The 16,070-nt window shown below is 46.4% G+C and overlaps 1 protein-coding gene across 8 annotated transcripts in view; it reads right to left on the reverse strand.

The window, feature by feature from the left end:
- ADCYAP1R1 (ADCYAP receptor type I) overlaps nt 1–16,070 on the reverse strand; it is a 140,090-nt gene that overhangs the window by 90,849 nt on the left and 33,171 nt on the right. For all 8 annotated transcript variants that reach the window (XM_079946903.1, XM_079946905.1, XM_079946900.1 and 5 more), the window contains exon 2: nt 10,871–11,026. In XM_079946903.1, coding sequence (XP_079803029.1) covers nt 10,871–10,951 — 81 coding nt within the window. In that variant the 5' untranslated portion in view covers nt 10,952–11,026. The remainder of the gene's footprint in view (nt 1–10,870; nt 11,027–16,070) is intronic.

Below are 16,070 nucleotides of genomic sequence, written 5' to 3' on the forward strand. Positions count from 1 at the left end.
GAGGAGCGGAGACGCGAACCCGGTTCCCCAGATTACGAGTGTACCACTCTTAACCACTACACCACACTGGCTCTCATCCATTCTGAAGGAAATCAACCCTGAGTGCTCACTGGAAGGACAGATCCTGCAGCTGAGGCTCCAATATTTTGGCCACCTCATGAGAAAAGAAGACTCCCTGGAAAAGACCCTGATGTTGGGGAAGATGGAGGGCACAAGGAGAAGGGGACAACAGAGGACGAGATGGTTGGACAGTGTTCTCGAAGCTACCAGCATGAGTTTGACCAAACTGCGGGAGGCAGTGGAAGACAGGAGTGCCTGGCGTGCTCTGGTCCATGGGGTCACGAAGAGTCGGACATGACTAAATGACTAAACAACAACAACAAAGACAGAATCTGGGACTTCAAGAGAAGAGGAGCCAAGCGTGAGTCAACAATACCAGTGAAATCTCTTAGGATCTCACATGTCTCTGTGACATAAGAGACATTGCATACACTGATGCAAGCGAGCATGGGTGCCCAGGAGATGAATGGGCTTGGGACAGCTGCCTTCAAAAGCTCGGAGCCACACACACGCACATGATAAATGCGATCTCACAAAGCCGTTTCAACAAAATCAGCTCGTCGCATAGCGGAGGCTGTATGCAAAAATTGAAGTTGATTCTTAAATGGGAGAGAGAGGCAGCCTCTATCAAAGCTGCCATTTACAACCGAATGAGCTCCGCACTTAAATTCTGATTTTATTCTTTAGCAGGGGTCCAGCCTTTTTTGAGCAGCCGGGTGCTTTCTAGCTCAGTTTCTGATTCTGCTGCTCTGGTTTTGTAAGAGAAATGGAACACAGGAAGATGTGTTATGCTGAGACAGAGCAGATCAGTGTTGTCTGCCCTGGTTGGCAGCACCTCTCTAGTGTTTTGGATATGTCTAACTCTACCTGAAGATGCCAAGGGAGGCAGGTGGCACTGTGGGTTAAACCACAGAGCCTAGGACTTGCCGATCAGAAGGTTGGCGGTTCGAATCCCCCGCAACAGGGTGAGCTCCCATTGCTCGGTCCCTGCTCCTGCCCACCTAGCAGTTCAAAAGCACGTCAAAGTGCAAGTAGATAAATAGGTACCACTCTGGCGGGAAGGTAAATGGCGTTTTCATGCGCTGCTCTGGTTTGCCAGAAGCGGCTTAGTCATGCTGGCCACATGGCCTGGAAGCTGTACGCCGGCTCCCTCAGCCAATAAAGCGAGATGAGCGGCACAACCCCAGAGTCGGCCATGACTGGACCTAATGGTCAGGGATCCCTTTACCTTTTTTACCTGAAGGTGCCAGGGACTGAACCTGTATAAAAGGGATGCGGGTGGCGCTGTGGTCTAAACCACCAAGCCTCTTGAGCTTGCTGATCGGAAGGTCGGCGGTTCGAATCCCCGCAATGACGGGGTGAGCTCCCGTTGCTCTGTCCCAGCTCCTGCCAACCTAGCGGTTCGAAAGCACACCAGTGCAAGTAGATAAATAGGTACCACTGTGGCGGGAAGGTATGCGGCATTTCCATGCACTCTGGCACTCATCACGGTTTCCTGTTGTGCCAGAAGCGATTAAGTCATGCGGCTACATGACCCGGAAAGCTGTCTGCGGACAAACACTGGCTCCCTCGGCCTGAAAGCGAGATGAACTCCGCAACCCCATAGTCGCCTTTGACTGGACTTAACCATCCAGGGGTCATTTAACTTTTTACCTTATTTGTACCCTACTCATCTGCCTAGGTTCCCCCAGTCACTCTGATCTGCTGCCAGTCTCCATACGATGCATAGCAACATTTCACTCCTGTGCCTTAAAGGAATGTTAGATGCAGGGAGTGGCCTGATCAAAGCTGATCCATCTAGCTTATTATTGCTAATTGATCTCCAGGGTCTCTGCAAAGCCTTTAGATGGGAATGCAAAGAACTGAAGGAGAAGCGCAGGCAATAAATGTGGTCTATTCACCACATTCCCTCCCCAGAGCAACTGAAGACACTTATTTATCCAAAACAATCACTTTATGGCTACGTCAAGACTAACGTGTTTAAAGGCATTATGCACTCATAGAAGGCAAGCAATCTGGGGCCAAATGCAGTTATTTCAGAGAAGGGGAATCACGACTCGCAGCAAATCCTCCCACACTTGTGAATCACACATCTGTGAATGCTGGCATCATGACGTCAGCAGGTGACATCACCAGCCCAAGCGAGATGCCCTCTTGCTTGTCGCATCCATATTGCTATGGAATCTGTGCCCTGCTAGGCAGTGTGCCCCATGGGGATATGACATCACTGCCCAAAGAGCCTTTCCTCAGATTCTGTTGTGTCAAAAATAATCCTATGTCTTCAGTGGCATGTCTCCTGCTGAAGTGTGCCACTTTGGTTGCCGGTGGACAATCGAATCCAGGGAATGCTCTCTCTCTCTCATCGAGGTGCTCTCAGTCAGACAGGTACAGTGGTACCTCAGGTTATGAACTTAATTCGTTCTGGAGGTCCGTTCTGAACCTGAAACTGTTCTTAACCTGAGGTATCACTTTAGCTAATGGGGCCTTCCACTGCTGCCACACCGCTTGAGTACGATTTCTGTTCTCATCCTGAAGCAAAGTTCTTAACCCGAGGTACTATTTCTGGGTTAGCGGAGTCCGTAACCTGAAGTGTCTGTAAACTGAAGCATCTGTAACCCGAGGTACCACTGTACAGTCATGCTAAGTGGTTACAATTTTGGACCAAATTGCCATTTGGGGGGGGGGAGCAGAAGCATGGGAATGAGAGGTCCATTCCTGATGGATCCTTAATCTATGTCTCTGTCTGCTCCCTCCAGGGTCTCTGACAGGGCACCCACATGTGCTAAGGTTCCCAACTGCTATGGCACCTGAAGAGGACCTCAGTACTCAGTAAACATCCACAATCCATAACAGGATGTATCTATTTCCTGCTCAGTTTCGGTCTACAATAATTCAGCATCACCTACATTGAAGGAGCATCTCCATTGTTCAGCCCAGACACTGAGGTCCAGCGCCGAGGGCCTTCTGGCGGTTCCCTCATTGCGAGAAGTGAGGTTTCAGGGAACCAGGCAAAGGGCCTTCTCGGTGGTGACGCCCGACCTGTGGAACACCCACCCACCAGATGTCAAAGAAATAAACAACTATCAGACTTTTAGAAGACCTCTGAAGGCAGCCCTGTTTAGGGAAGCCAGTGTGGTGTAGTGGTTAAGAGCGGTGGACTTGTAATCTGGTGAAATGGGTTCGAGTCCCTGCTCCTCCACATGCAGCTGCTGGGTGACCTTGGGCTAGTCACACTTCTCCGAAGTCTGTCAGCCTCACTCACCTCACAGAGTGTTTGTTGTGGGGGAGGAAGGGAAAGGAGATTGTTAGATGCTTTGAGACTCCTTAGGGTAGTGATAAAGCAGGATATCAAATCCAAGCTCTTCTTCTTTAATATTTGATTAATCATTGTATTTTAATATTCTGCTGGAAGCCACCCAGAGTGGCTAGGGAAACCCAGCCAGATGGGCAGGATATAAATATTATTACAGTGGTACCTCAGGTTAAGAACTTAATTCGTTCTGGAAGTCTGTTCTTAACCTGAAGCACCACTTTAGCTAATGGGGCCTCCCACTGCCACCATGCCGCCGCCGAGCGATTTCTGTTCTCATCCTGATGCAAAGTTCTTAACCCAAGGTACTATTTCTGGGCTAGCAGAGTCTGTAACCTGAAGCATCTGTAACCTGAAGCGTCTGTAACCCGAGGTACTACTGTATTATTACTACTACTATTACTACTACTACTGCATTGAACAAACCCCCTTAGATAGAGCTAATTTTCAGTGGATGCCAGAATCAGAAACTCCCTCTCCCATCCACTCTAAATAGAGAAGATTCATTTTTCTACTCTTCTACTCTTTTTCCTACAGCTCTTCTGCATTATGCCACAACTCAAAGCAGCCCTTTTGTGTAACGCCATCCCCCAAGGCAGCCATTTTCTGACTAGTACCCACAACGGTTTCTCGACGTCCCAAAGTGCCCACTGTCCCAAAACAGCTGGTGACCCCCAGGCTTACACACTGACGACTTCTGTTGCATGCAAAAGTCCCAGGTTCAAGTCAAAGAATCTCCAGGGTGCCCTCTGACTGAAACCACTGCCAGTTAGTGTAGATGATATTAGTAAAGGTAAAGGGACCCCTGATCATTAGGTCCAGTTGTGGCCGACTCTGGGGTTGCGGCGCTCATCTCCCTTTATTGGCCGAGGGAGCTGGCATACAGCTTCCGGGTCATGTGGCCAGCATGACGAAGCCGCTTCTAGTGAACCAGAGCAGTGCACGGAAATGCTGTTGACCTTCCCACCGGAGCAGTACCTATTTATCTACTTGCACTTTCATGTGCTTTCGAAATGCTAGGTTGGCAGGAGCAGGGACTGAGCAACGGGAGCTCACCCTGTCATGGGGATTCGAGACACCAACTTTCCGATCGTCAAGCCCAAGAGGCTCAGTAGTTTAGACCACAACAGTCCTAGGCTCTGTGGTTTAACCCACAGTGCCACCCGTGTCCCATAGACGATATTAAGTTATAGCTACACCAGCTTGTGCCTCTACTGAGTTGGCATATGGCAACTGCCTACGTTCCATGACTTTCCAAGGGCAGGAGAAAGTTATGCCCTGCAAGCAAAAGAGGTGGTTATAGTTTTCAGCAGATGGCAAAAGAGCCCAGGCGCTGAGATGCCCGAAGGACTGAGAGACATCTGCTCTTCCAAATAAGGAGTCAGGTGAGTTGATTAAAAGGGGGAAAGGTGCAGAGAGCCATCACTTATAGAAGGCTGGAAAGGTTTAAATTTACCACTGAGACAAGGGTGACCTTGGCTAAACATTGTCCCTCAGACTCGAGTAAATTGGCCAGTTGAATGGCAAAGAATAATAGGAAAAAAAATGTCCATTTTTTAGAGTCTCCAAGCCAATTTCTGCACGCAAAAGGCAGACGTTTGGGATAGTTGCCAGTGGTTTAATTTTCTTTAGTTTAAACCAATGGCCTTTAAATCAAGTGCATATCTCATGAATGTACACTAAGATGTCAGGAGCTCAGCACAACACTTGATAGGTAATGGGAGCACCAACTTTTGGGGGCCAGAGTTTTGCATTTTAAGAAAAGTGCTGTGGGCACCAGTTGCAAAATGTCTGCCAGGGTGGCTGGCTCTGGCTGAAGTGGGGCATGGAATAGCACAAAATGTCTGCCATATCTAACAGAGAAAAAGAAGAGAGATAAAGGAAAAAAGGAAGAGGAAGAGATAGGACAACAAACTGGAAAAATGACGCCTATACCAGTCACTGTCAGGAGCTCGTCCTACACTCGAGTAGAACCCTGGTAGAGACGCATGCCCTACTGGCATGTTCTCTCCCTCCTGGTCATTCATTTGGGAGTTTCAAAAGCCTTCTTCAGCCCAAACATCACAGCGACCAATGCCAACAGACACCGGCACACTTAGGGATCCGCAGAGTGTTCGCAGCTTGCGTAACAGACCTCAGCAACTCAGCATTTTGGCTAATCTACTTTATTTACATATAAACACACACGGAGCACTGCAACATGGCTCCCTCTCTCTCTAGCATCAGACAGCAAAGAGAAAAAGAACAAAGGACAATAGTCCCACTTCAAGGAACACAGTAACACAAACATCCTGTCTCCGTCACTTCCCACTCTGTGGAGTCAAAACATACACCATTATGTGATAGACATTCCCATGACTGCAATCATGGAGCAGAAATTCTAACAGTCACTGTAGGATGAGGCTATCAATGGCTACTAGCCAGGATGGCTATGGTCTGCCTCCCCAGCTGGAAGCAGCTGCTTCTGAATATCAGTTTCTGGAAACCACAAGAGAGGAAAGTTGTTCCTGTGCTCAAATGCTTCTTGCTGGTTTCCCATTGGCATCTGGTTGGCCACTGTGGGAACAGGATTCTGGGGCCCCTTTGTCCTGATCCACAAGGCTCTCCTTATTTTCTCACTGTTCAGCCAGGTCAGTTGCTCTGGTAAGGGCCCAGTGCCCCAACTATATCTGTGGTTAATGCAGTCAACTCGGTAGTATCATTCTGTGAGTCTGAAGTCAGCCTGTCTATTAGCCAGTGTTACTTGTCCAGTGTTACGTCTTGAATCGCTGGAGTTTATTTCGAGCAACGGCGGTACTTTGTATGTATTGGTAGATATCTGCATCTGCAAAAGCTTACATGCTGTCAGCTCTGTTCCTTCACTGACAGGGAATGACAACGCAGGCACAGAGAGAGAGCAGATAAGAGGGGGATGCAGAGGGGAGGGAGAAACAGCAGGAAGCAGCCATAACCTGATCTCTGGACACAGGGGAAACTAAAGAGAGAGCCAGAGTGAAAGAACGCAGCTTGTCAGCTCAGACAGTGACACAGACACAGGAATACATGGAGTGCCCTCTCCAAAATCTCATAGACCATGGGTAGGCAAACTAAGGCCCGGGGGCCAGATCCGGCCCAATCGCCTTCTAAATCTGGCCCGCGGACGGTGAGGGAATTATCGTATTTTTGCATGAGTAGAATGTGTGCTTTTATTTAAAATGCATCTCTGCGTTATTTGTGGGGCATAGGAATTCGTTCATTTGTATTTTTTTTCTTCAAAATATAGTCAGGCCCCCCACAAGATCTGAGGGACAGTGGACCAGCCCCCCTGCTGAAAAAGTTTGCTGACCCCTGTGGTAGACTCACAAGACTGTCCAAAACAGCTGGTAGAGAAATTGCAGAGCAGTGTGATCTGTCCATGAGAGGAGAAGGTATGTTCAAGGAGTGAAGCAGAAAAGGGATGCCTGTCCATTTTTTATCAATGTTCCTATTTGTATATCATCAGCTCCCCTCCAGCTTTTAATGCACCCTGTAGACTTCCCTGCCAGGGCCTAAGTAAGCTGACAACACTTAAGCAAGCTGCTGATTCAGCAGCAGAAATTCAGCAACACGCTTATTAAAGCCTTGAATAGTCTCCTTCCTCATCCTGGTTATTAATAGCCGAATCTGAAGTGCCTCGAGGCAAGTCTATTTCCTTGCAATTTCTTTCCAGCATTTCCTTTTTCTACTTCCCCGCACCCCCCCCCCCCCGCCCCTCACTGAGCTGAGCCTTTTCAAAAACCTGATGGGGAAGCCGATATCAACAACTCTCCTCAAATGCTATTTGCTTCTCATGCGAATAACACTGACCAAGTCAATGGGATGCAGAAACTATTGTATTACCTGCCTCTCCCTTCTGTTTCCAGGGTCCGTTGATTTTGTCTGGTGTGTGATTTGGGGACACAGGTGGCGCTGTGGGTTAAACCACAGAGCTAGGCCTTGCCAATCAGAAGGTCGGCGCTTTGAATCCCCATGATGGGGTGAGCTCCCGTTGCTCGGTCCCTGCTCCTGCCAACCTAGCAGTTCGAAAGCACGTCAAAGTGCAAGTAGATAAATAGGTACTGCTCCGGTGGGAAGGTAAATAGCATTTCCATGCGCTGCTCTGGTTCGCCAGAAGCGGCTTAGTCATGCTGGCCACATGACCCGGAAGCTGTACGCCGGATCCCATGGCCAGTAAAGCAAGATGAGCAACCCCAGAGTCGTCTGCGACTGGACCTAATGGCCAGGGGTCCCTTTACCTTTACCTCCTTTGCATTTGGGAAGGGAGGGAAAATGGTATGATTTATGAAAACTTGGGCAGGTGGAAATACTGGACAAAACACCCTCAATTTCTGGGTCAACTGGGAAGCAATTGACATGGAAATGAGCACCAAACTCCTGCTAAATTCTGCTAGATTTTCAGAGGTGTCTTTTATATTGTGTGAAAGGTCACATAAAATGTGAAAGTTATCAGGGAAGGAAATGTCAGGAAGATGGAAAACAGTGCTGCCTCCAAGGTCTCCAACGGACATTCCTGCTATTCTTGAGATATTTCGTAACTGGAGATGTCTAGGATTGAACCCAGGACCTTGCAGATGCAACGACTGAACTCCACCACTGAGCAATCCTCCCTCCTCTTCCCGATATTCTCCCGGGCTTGTATTTACCTCTCTGCCATTCACAGTGTTTCTTCACACCCTGTCATTAGCACAGCAGAGTGCCGCTCGCGCCTTCCCTTAAAAACCAGCCTTATCATACTAATCGCAGCCTAAGGCAGGAACCATTTATTATCTGCGCACTCCAACCTTGAAGCGCTACAAAGGCATCTGGAGGAAGTGCCAGTCCTTAGTGCCAAAAATCCACCTGATTGAATCATTACTGGCAATTCAAACACCTGCATTGCAGTTGCCTTTAAAATTCAGCTCCAAGCCCTCAAGGCAACGTTGTGACTCACAAATCAAATTGTTTCCCGCGCATCTTTTGTAGCCAGCTTAAAGGGGACATGTGCGCTGTAGGTTTCACCCCTGCGTTTCCTCAGTGGCGGCTTCGCTTGGTCTCCCTGGCAAAAACACTTTGACAGCAGCCATAATCTAAGTGCTCAGCTGCTGGATCAGACCAAAGGCCCACGCAGTCCAGTATCCTGTTCTCATGTTGGCCAGCCAGATTTCCATGGGAAGCCCACAAACCAGGACCGGGTGCAACACACTAATAATAATAATAATAATTAATTTTATTTATATCTGCTCTCCCCAGCCAGAGCTGGGCTCAGGGTGGCTAACACCAATAAAATCACAGTAAAAACATCATAGGTGAAAAAGAGAGCAGGGAAAAGGGGGGGAAACCAATTTAAAATACAGGTTAAAATGCAATTTAAAATGCAGCCTCATTTTAAAGTACAGTGGTACCTCGGGTTAAGTACATAATTCATTCCGGAGGTCCGTTCTTAACCTGAAACTGTTCTTAACCTGAAGCACCACTTTAGCTAATGGGGCCTCCTGCTGCTGCTGCACCACTGGAGCATGATTTCTGTTCTCATCCTGAAGCAAAGTTCTTAACCTGAAGCATTAACCTTTTTATCTTAAACTGAAGACTGAACAAGTTGTGTGAGAAGGGGATAAGGTGATGCTCAGTGAGCTATATAATGTCCATTATTCTTCAACTCCCAGGATTCTTTGGGGGTGGGGAAAAGCCATGAGTATTTAAAATACTAGTATGCTACTGCTTTAAATGAATAGTGCATTTGGGGCCTTGGTTGCAGCTCTCATTTATGTATGGATAAGAAGCAATCTGAGTCTGTAAACACACAGGGCAGGACAACAGAGGATGACAACACAGAAGGTGTCATGGGGCTTCCAAAACTGTGCAAGCCCAATAGGTCTCTTGGAATCACAAGCAAATAACTGTCTTGGCACCTAGAGAAACCCAGAAGCAACTGCTTCGCAAATGCCACCATTGTAGGCCGCCATGAACAACATTAGAGAAAATTAATGACCCAGCATCGCTCTTGTAATGAACATATTGGCTCCAAAAGAACAAAGGCAAAGTAGTGTTAATGGGAAAACATTATCTCTGTGTCTCCCTCTCCAAAGATTCATATCATTTGTCACAGACTCGGACACTCTTTACAATGTGAAGTTACAATTACTGCCTCCTTCAAAAGATTGGTTTGTAGTCCATATAATCCGATTGAAAAACCTGGTGTCAGCAGCCCCTCAAAGAAATGAAGATAACCTACTACCACTAAGACTTTGCAGCAACAGTGCCCCAAGAATCAAAAATTTAACTCCCTGTTTATCTGATTTTTATTTGTTTGTTTGTTGGCCAAGCCAAGTCCCCATCCCACCCCCAAGGACAATATCTCACTTGAATATCTTTATACCAATTTGGTCAACGAGTTCAGGACACAATTCTACATGTCAAGAGACTCTCCACTCAAATCTCTTCACCATGGGGTCAAACAATGGAGGGATCTGGGCATAAAGATCTGGAGCGAGGAGGAAATACATTAGGGACATGGGTGGCACTGTGGTCTAAACCAGTGTTTCCCAACCTTGTGCCTCCAGCTGTTTTTGGACTACAATTCCCATCATCCCTTGCCACTGGTCATGCTAGTCAGGGATGATGGGAGTTGTAGTTCAAAAACAGCTGGAGGCACAAGGTTGGGAAACACTGGTCTAAACCACTGAACCTCTTGGGCTTGCTTATCAGAAGGTTGGCGGTTCGAATCCCCAAGATGAAGTGAGCCCCTGTTGCTCTGTCCCAGCTCCTGCCAACCTAGCAGTTTGAAAGCACACCAGTGCAAGTAGATAAATAGGTACCACTGCAGTGAGAAGGTAAACAGTGTTTCCGTGCACTCTGGTTTCCGTCACGGTGTCCTGTTGCACCAGAAGTGGTTTAGTCATGCTGGCAACCCAGAAAGCTATCTGTGGACAAATGCCGGCTCCCTCGGCCTGAAAGCGAGATGAATCCCGCAACCCCATAGTCCCCTTTGACTGGACTTTACCATCCAGAGGTCCTTTACCTTTTACCTTTTTTACAGTTGCACTCCTCAGCCCTGCCATGAAAAACAATCTCCACATTCCTTTTTAAAAAAAGGCTTTTAGAATTTGTAAAACCTGATATATGAAAGAAAATGTGCAGGCATTATTCCATTTTTTGGTGACACGCTGGTCTGCACCCCTGCCTTTCAGTGTTTAAAGTTGCCCCCCATCCTGGAAAAAATTATGTGGACACCCATGAGTCTGTTTAGATTCATATGAGGCTCCCTTCACCTAAGCACAGCTTCCTCACTCCTGAAAACTGAAAGGTTAAATGTCTCCCTCACAGCTGAAAATACCATGAATGTGTGCTTAGGAACTGGTCTTTGCTTTTCCCCTTTCCACACTTGAACAACCTCTGGGTTGTGGGAATGGAGAGTTGCATATGCAGCCAGGGTATCTACCTTAAAAGAATGCAGCTTGTAGGAAGGTAACTTGATGTGATGGCAACACTCCTAGGGTTACTTACCAGAGGAAGAAGTATGGCTGCCAAGACACAGGTTTTCCAGCATGTGATCATCTTGACAATAAACCAAACTGCAGTCTTCATGAAACAGATTTAGATCTTTTCCTGTGACTGAAGTGTGAGGAGCTCAGAAGATTTTGCCTCGAGCTCTTCAAATCTCTGCAAAAGAAAAGAAAGAGACAACATTGTATAAAGGAGGCAAGAGATAGGAAAGGTTCTGGTACAATGGAATCAAAGATGCGAGCGGCGGAACGTTGATAAACTGCCGAGTTTCCGTGAGAGAAACGAAAGGTCATTTTGGCCATATGAACAAATTGCATTCAGGGTCTAGGAACATGTTGTTGGAAGGGCGGAGGTGTGGAAGCAAGGATGCCGGTGTCAAGGTTTTGTCTTTGTGCAGTGATCAAAAGAGGAAGAGGAGATGTGGGGCTCATGGCTTCTTCCAGATCTTGCCTAGCAACGTCTTTATCTGGTAAGGAGTTTTTTTATCAGTCATAGTTGCACCCACAACTTCCTTCCTTCAACAAGCTCAAGATGTCATACATCAGGCATGTCCAACACGTCAATCACAATCAACTCGTAGATCACAGACTGATTTTTGTCGGTCGCAGGCTGCACAAAGTCAACTGTGACTTAAAGCAACAGTAGGGGAAAGACTGGGACGCGGATGGTACTGGGGGTTAAACCAGAGCCTAGGACTTGCCGATCAGAAGGTTGGCGGTTCGAATCCCTGTGACGGGGTGAGCTCTCATTGCTCAGTCCCTGCTCCTGCCAACCTAGCAGTTTGAAAGCACATCAAGGTGCAAGTAGATAAATAGGTACCACTCCGGTGGGAAGGTAAATGGCGTTTCTGTGCGCTGCTCTGGTTCGCCAGAAGCGGCTTAGTCATGCTGGCCACATGACCCAGAAGCTGTACGCCAGCTCCTTCGGCCAATAAAGCGAGATGAGCACTGCAATCCCAGAGTCGGCCACGACTGGCCCTAATGGTCAGGGGTCCCTTTACCATTTTAGGGGAAAGACTGAGGTGGAGAGAGGGCATGGGAATGCCGAGAGAGAGAGAGAGAGAGAGAGAGAGAGAGAGAGAGAGAGCCTGGTGTGCTCTGACTGGCTCCTCACAACTGTGTAAACTAATACAAATATACATAGTTTGACTTTTTTCACTTGATTAGTTACTTGTCCATCTAATATCTATTTGGATCTGTCATGAAGATTTTGTTGTTGTTTAGTCGTTTAGTCGTGTCCGACTCTTCGTGACCCCATGGACCAGAGAACGCCAGGCACTCCTGTCCTCCACTGCACCCCGCAGCTTGGTCAGACTCATGCTGGTAACCTCGAAAACACTATCCAACCATCTCATCCTCTGTCGCCCCCTTCTCCTTGTGCCCTCCATCTTTCCCAACATCAGGGTCTTCTCCAGGACTCTTCTCTTCTCATGAGGTGGCCAAAGTACTGGAGCCTCAGCTTCACAATCTGTCCTTCCAGTGAGCACTCAGGGCTGATTTCCTTCAGAATGGAGAGGTTTGATCTTCTTGCAGTCCATGGGACTCTCAAGAGTCTCCTCCAGCACCATAATTCAAAAGCATCAATTCTTCGGCGATCAGCCTTCTTTATGGTCCAGCTCTCACTTCCATACATCACTACTGGGAAAACCATAGCTTTAACTATACGGACCTTTGTTGGCAAGGTGATGTCTCTACTTCTCAAGATGCTGTCTAGGCCTGTCATTGCCCTTCTCCCAAGAAGCAGGCGTCTTTTAATTTCGTGGAGCCCAAGAAAGTAAAATCTCTCACTGCCTCCATTTCTTCCCCTTCTATTTGCCAGGAGGTGATGGGACCAGTAGCCATGAGTCATGAAGATATCCAAACATAACTACTGTATCTGTGAAATAAAGACTGATTGATTGAACTTCAATTACTTCGGAGGGTGGTAGATCACTGCCATTTTTTTTATACTGGATAGTAGATCACAGCCCACTTGATGTTTGGCATGCCTGTCATACATGATTTCCTCCCCTCACCTCCACAAGAGACAAGCAGAAAGACAGCAGCAAAGCAGAAAGGCCATTTATGGTCCAAGATCATTCAATGACCTCCAATCATTTCTTGGAAGACCAGCTTGAGAAGGGGTTAGAAGGTGGGTCTTGCTGGGGCAATGAAGCCTTGGGAGAAGCCATCTATTGGCTCTGAGCTTTAGTTAGAGGGGAGGGGGCACACAATCTTTCTCAACTCCTGTTTTATTAATTGAAGGAAACAATGAAAAAGCTCAAGTACGTGGGCCTAATAAGGAACAAGAGGCCTCCTCGTTTCACCTGTGACGCCATTTTGCTCAAGCCACACCCACCTGCCCTTACAACTGCCAGCGGTTTATGTAGAAACCTCTGGCCTTTGTGTGGCTGGGCTGCGGCCTACTTTTCAGTGGAAAAACTCACATCCAACGCTCTTCCCAATTTACCTCTGGTCCTGCCCACCACTGGTGTGTGGCCCTCTAGAAGGCATGTGGCCCTTGGTTTCCCCACTTCTGCCCTGTTTTATGGATTTGGCCAAGGTTAAGTTCAAAGCAGGCTGGTTTTCACTGGCTAAGTGTCAGCGCATTTGACATTTCAGCGGGCCTCCGTCTCTGGAGACGGAGCAGGAGCAGGAGCCGAGAGAGATAAAGAAATGAACGACTAAAAGAGAATGTTGAAGTAAAAAAAATGAGAGAGAAAATAAATAAATAAATAAATAAATGGAAATAATAGTGGAAGCTGCTCTCTATTCAAGTGTTGTTCAGTGTTCCCTCCTACTTCAACCTTGGCTGCAGCTTTCTGGCAAAACAGCAATGCTTGGGAACCAGAATGATTTGTATTAATGAAAAATAAAATCACCGCATTACTCATCTCCTCAATGAATGGAGGAAGGGAAGTGATTCAGGAAACCTCTGAGTGCACTCTCTTCTCCAGTCCTCTCTTGGAGAGGCTGCATTTAGGCATCACAATAAGCCACAGTTTATCGTGACCTGAATGAGACATCGGAAGGTTCGAGGAAGAATTTGGAAGCTCTCTGCTTCCGATTAACCACTGCTGGTCCGTTTGTCCAAATCCAACACGCCATGCTTAATCGTAACAACCCAAACTGCGGGTTACAAAAGCTGGCCACTCTCCACAAGCTGTAGCTAAGATCAACCACAGTTTAGGGCTTGAAGGGCACAGTAAACTGTGGTTTTAAAAAACTGAAGCAGTGGTTTGAAATCACCTCCTCGCAGCCGTGCCAGAGGAAAAGGAGTGTGACAGCTCAAAGCCCCCGGCAGCACATTTCTATCACAATAAGCCACAGTGTATTGTGACATCCAAATGTAGCCAGTATCCTACACTATTCCCTGTCCCTTCCCCCTCTGCCTTCTATGACACTGGACCCTCGTCTCTTGGCCCCACTATTTCCCTAAGCCTGGTTGACTGCAGGAAAGGACCCAAATAATGCATAGCAGCTCAAGCTCAAATTAACTCCTGGCCAACAGCAGAGGGTGCTAATACAATGCCCCTTTGACCTTTGCACTTTTATGGAATGCATGCAGGTGCAACTCAGTCATATGAAGAGAGCCATCTTTGGGATTAATAGAATTGTTTTAAAGCAGGCATAGGCAAACTCCAGCCCCCCAGATGTTTGGGACTACAATTCCCATCATCCCCGACCACTGGTCCTGTTAGCTAGGGATGATGGGAATTGTAGTCCCAAACAACTGGAGGGCCGGAGTTTGCCTATGCCTGTTTTCAAGGGATGCTGTTGAGATGCCTGCAATTTTACACAAGGGGACCCTGAATTCCAGCCCTAATGCAAGTTCAACTCTCCCCCAAGCTTAATTTTTGCAAGATTCAAGTAGGTAGCCGTGTTGGACTGCCGTAGTCAAAAGAAATTGAAACAATTCCTTAAAAAGATAGTTAAAAAGACTCTTCTTAAAACCTAAAAATTCCCTTAAAAGAGTCAAGTCTTCAAAAAAGTTATATGATCTAAGAAAGTCTTTGAAAGAAACCTTCCAAAAGAATTTAAAAATTATAATGTAGCACCTTAGAGACCAGCTGAGTAGTTTTAGGTTTAAGCTTTCGTGTGCTTATACAAGTGTATCTGAAGAAGTGTGCATGCACATGAAAGCTTACACCTAAAACTGTTTTAATTAATTTTTGAAATATTTGTTACCATTAACTAGCAGGCAAAGAAGAGAAGCATTTTTTCATTCCTGGCATGTCTGATCTATTCTGACGTAAAGATGGCCAAAATATTGGGAAATATTAGAAAAAGATGGAGATAATTGGAAATTGCAGAGTTTGGAGAAAATGAAGGATAAAGTGCGAGACTGGTTACATTACGCTCAGATTAAAGAAGTCTTTAAGAATGATAAAAAGGTAGGGTTCCAGGTGGAGAAATCGAAGTTGGAAACAGAATTGTTAGAACCAAAGACTAAGGTATTATCAAGAATGTATAACTTGCTGTTAAAATGGAATACACAAGACAAAATGGTTAAATCGGTTATGATAAAATGGGCTCAGGATATCGGGCATAATATCATGTTTGAGGACTGGGAAAGGTTGTGGACCACTGGGCTGAACTTCACTGCATGTAATGCTCTGAAGGAAAATGTAATGAAAATGATATACAGATGGTACATGACCCCAGTTAAACTTGCCAAAATATACCATTTGTCTGATAATAAATGTTGGAAATGTAAAGAACATGAAGGTACATTCTTTCACCTCTGGTGGACTTGCCCTAAAGTGAAGGCTTTCTGGGAAATGATATATAATGAGTTGAAAGAGGTATTTAAGTATACCTTCACTAAGAAACCAGAGGCCTTCCTTCTGGGTATTGTCGGCCAGAAGGTGTTAAAGAAGGACCGAACATTTTTTATGTATGCAACAACGGCAGCAAGGATACTTATCGCTAAGAGTTGGAAAACCCAAGATCTACCCACGCTAGAAGATTGGCAGATGCAGCTGATGGACTATATGCAACTGGCCGAGATGACTGGTAGAATCCGAGACCTAGGAGAGGAGAGGATTGAGGAGGACTGGAGGAAATTTAAGATTTATTTACAAAAATATTGTAATTTGGTTGAATGCTAAGAAGGATGCTAGATCATAAATAATTGCCTACCATTGAATTCGATCTGATTTTGACGATAAGTGAGATTAAGGAAAATATAAACTTTTGGGAGAATTGCTAGATCTTATTTA

This window comes from Podarcis cretensis, assembly GCF_951804945.1.
Source record: "Podarcis cretensis genome assembly, chromosome: 12".
In the NCBI taxonomy this organism is placed as follows: domain Eukaryota; kingdom Metazoa; phylum Chordata; class Lepidosauria; order Squamata; family Lacertidae; genus Podarcis; species Podarcis cretensis.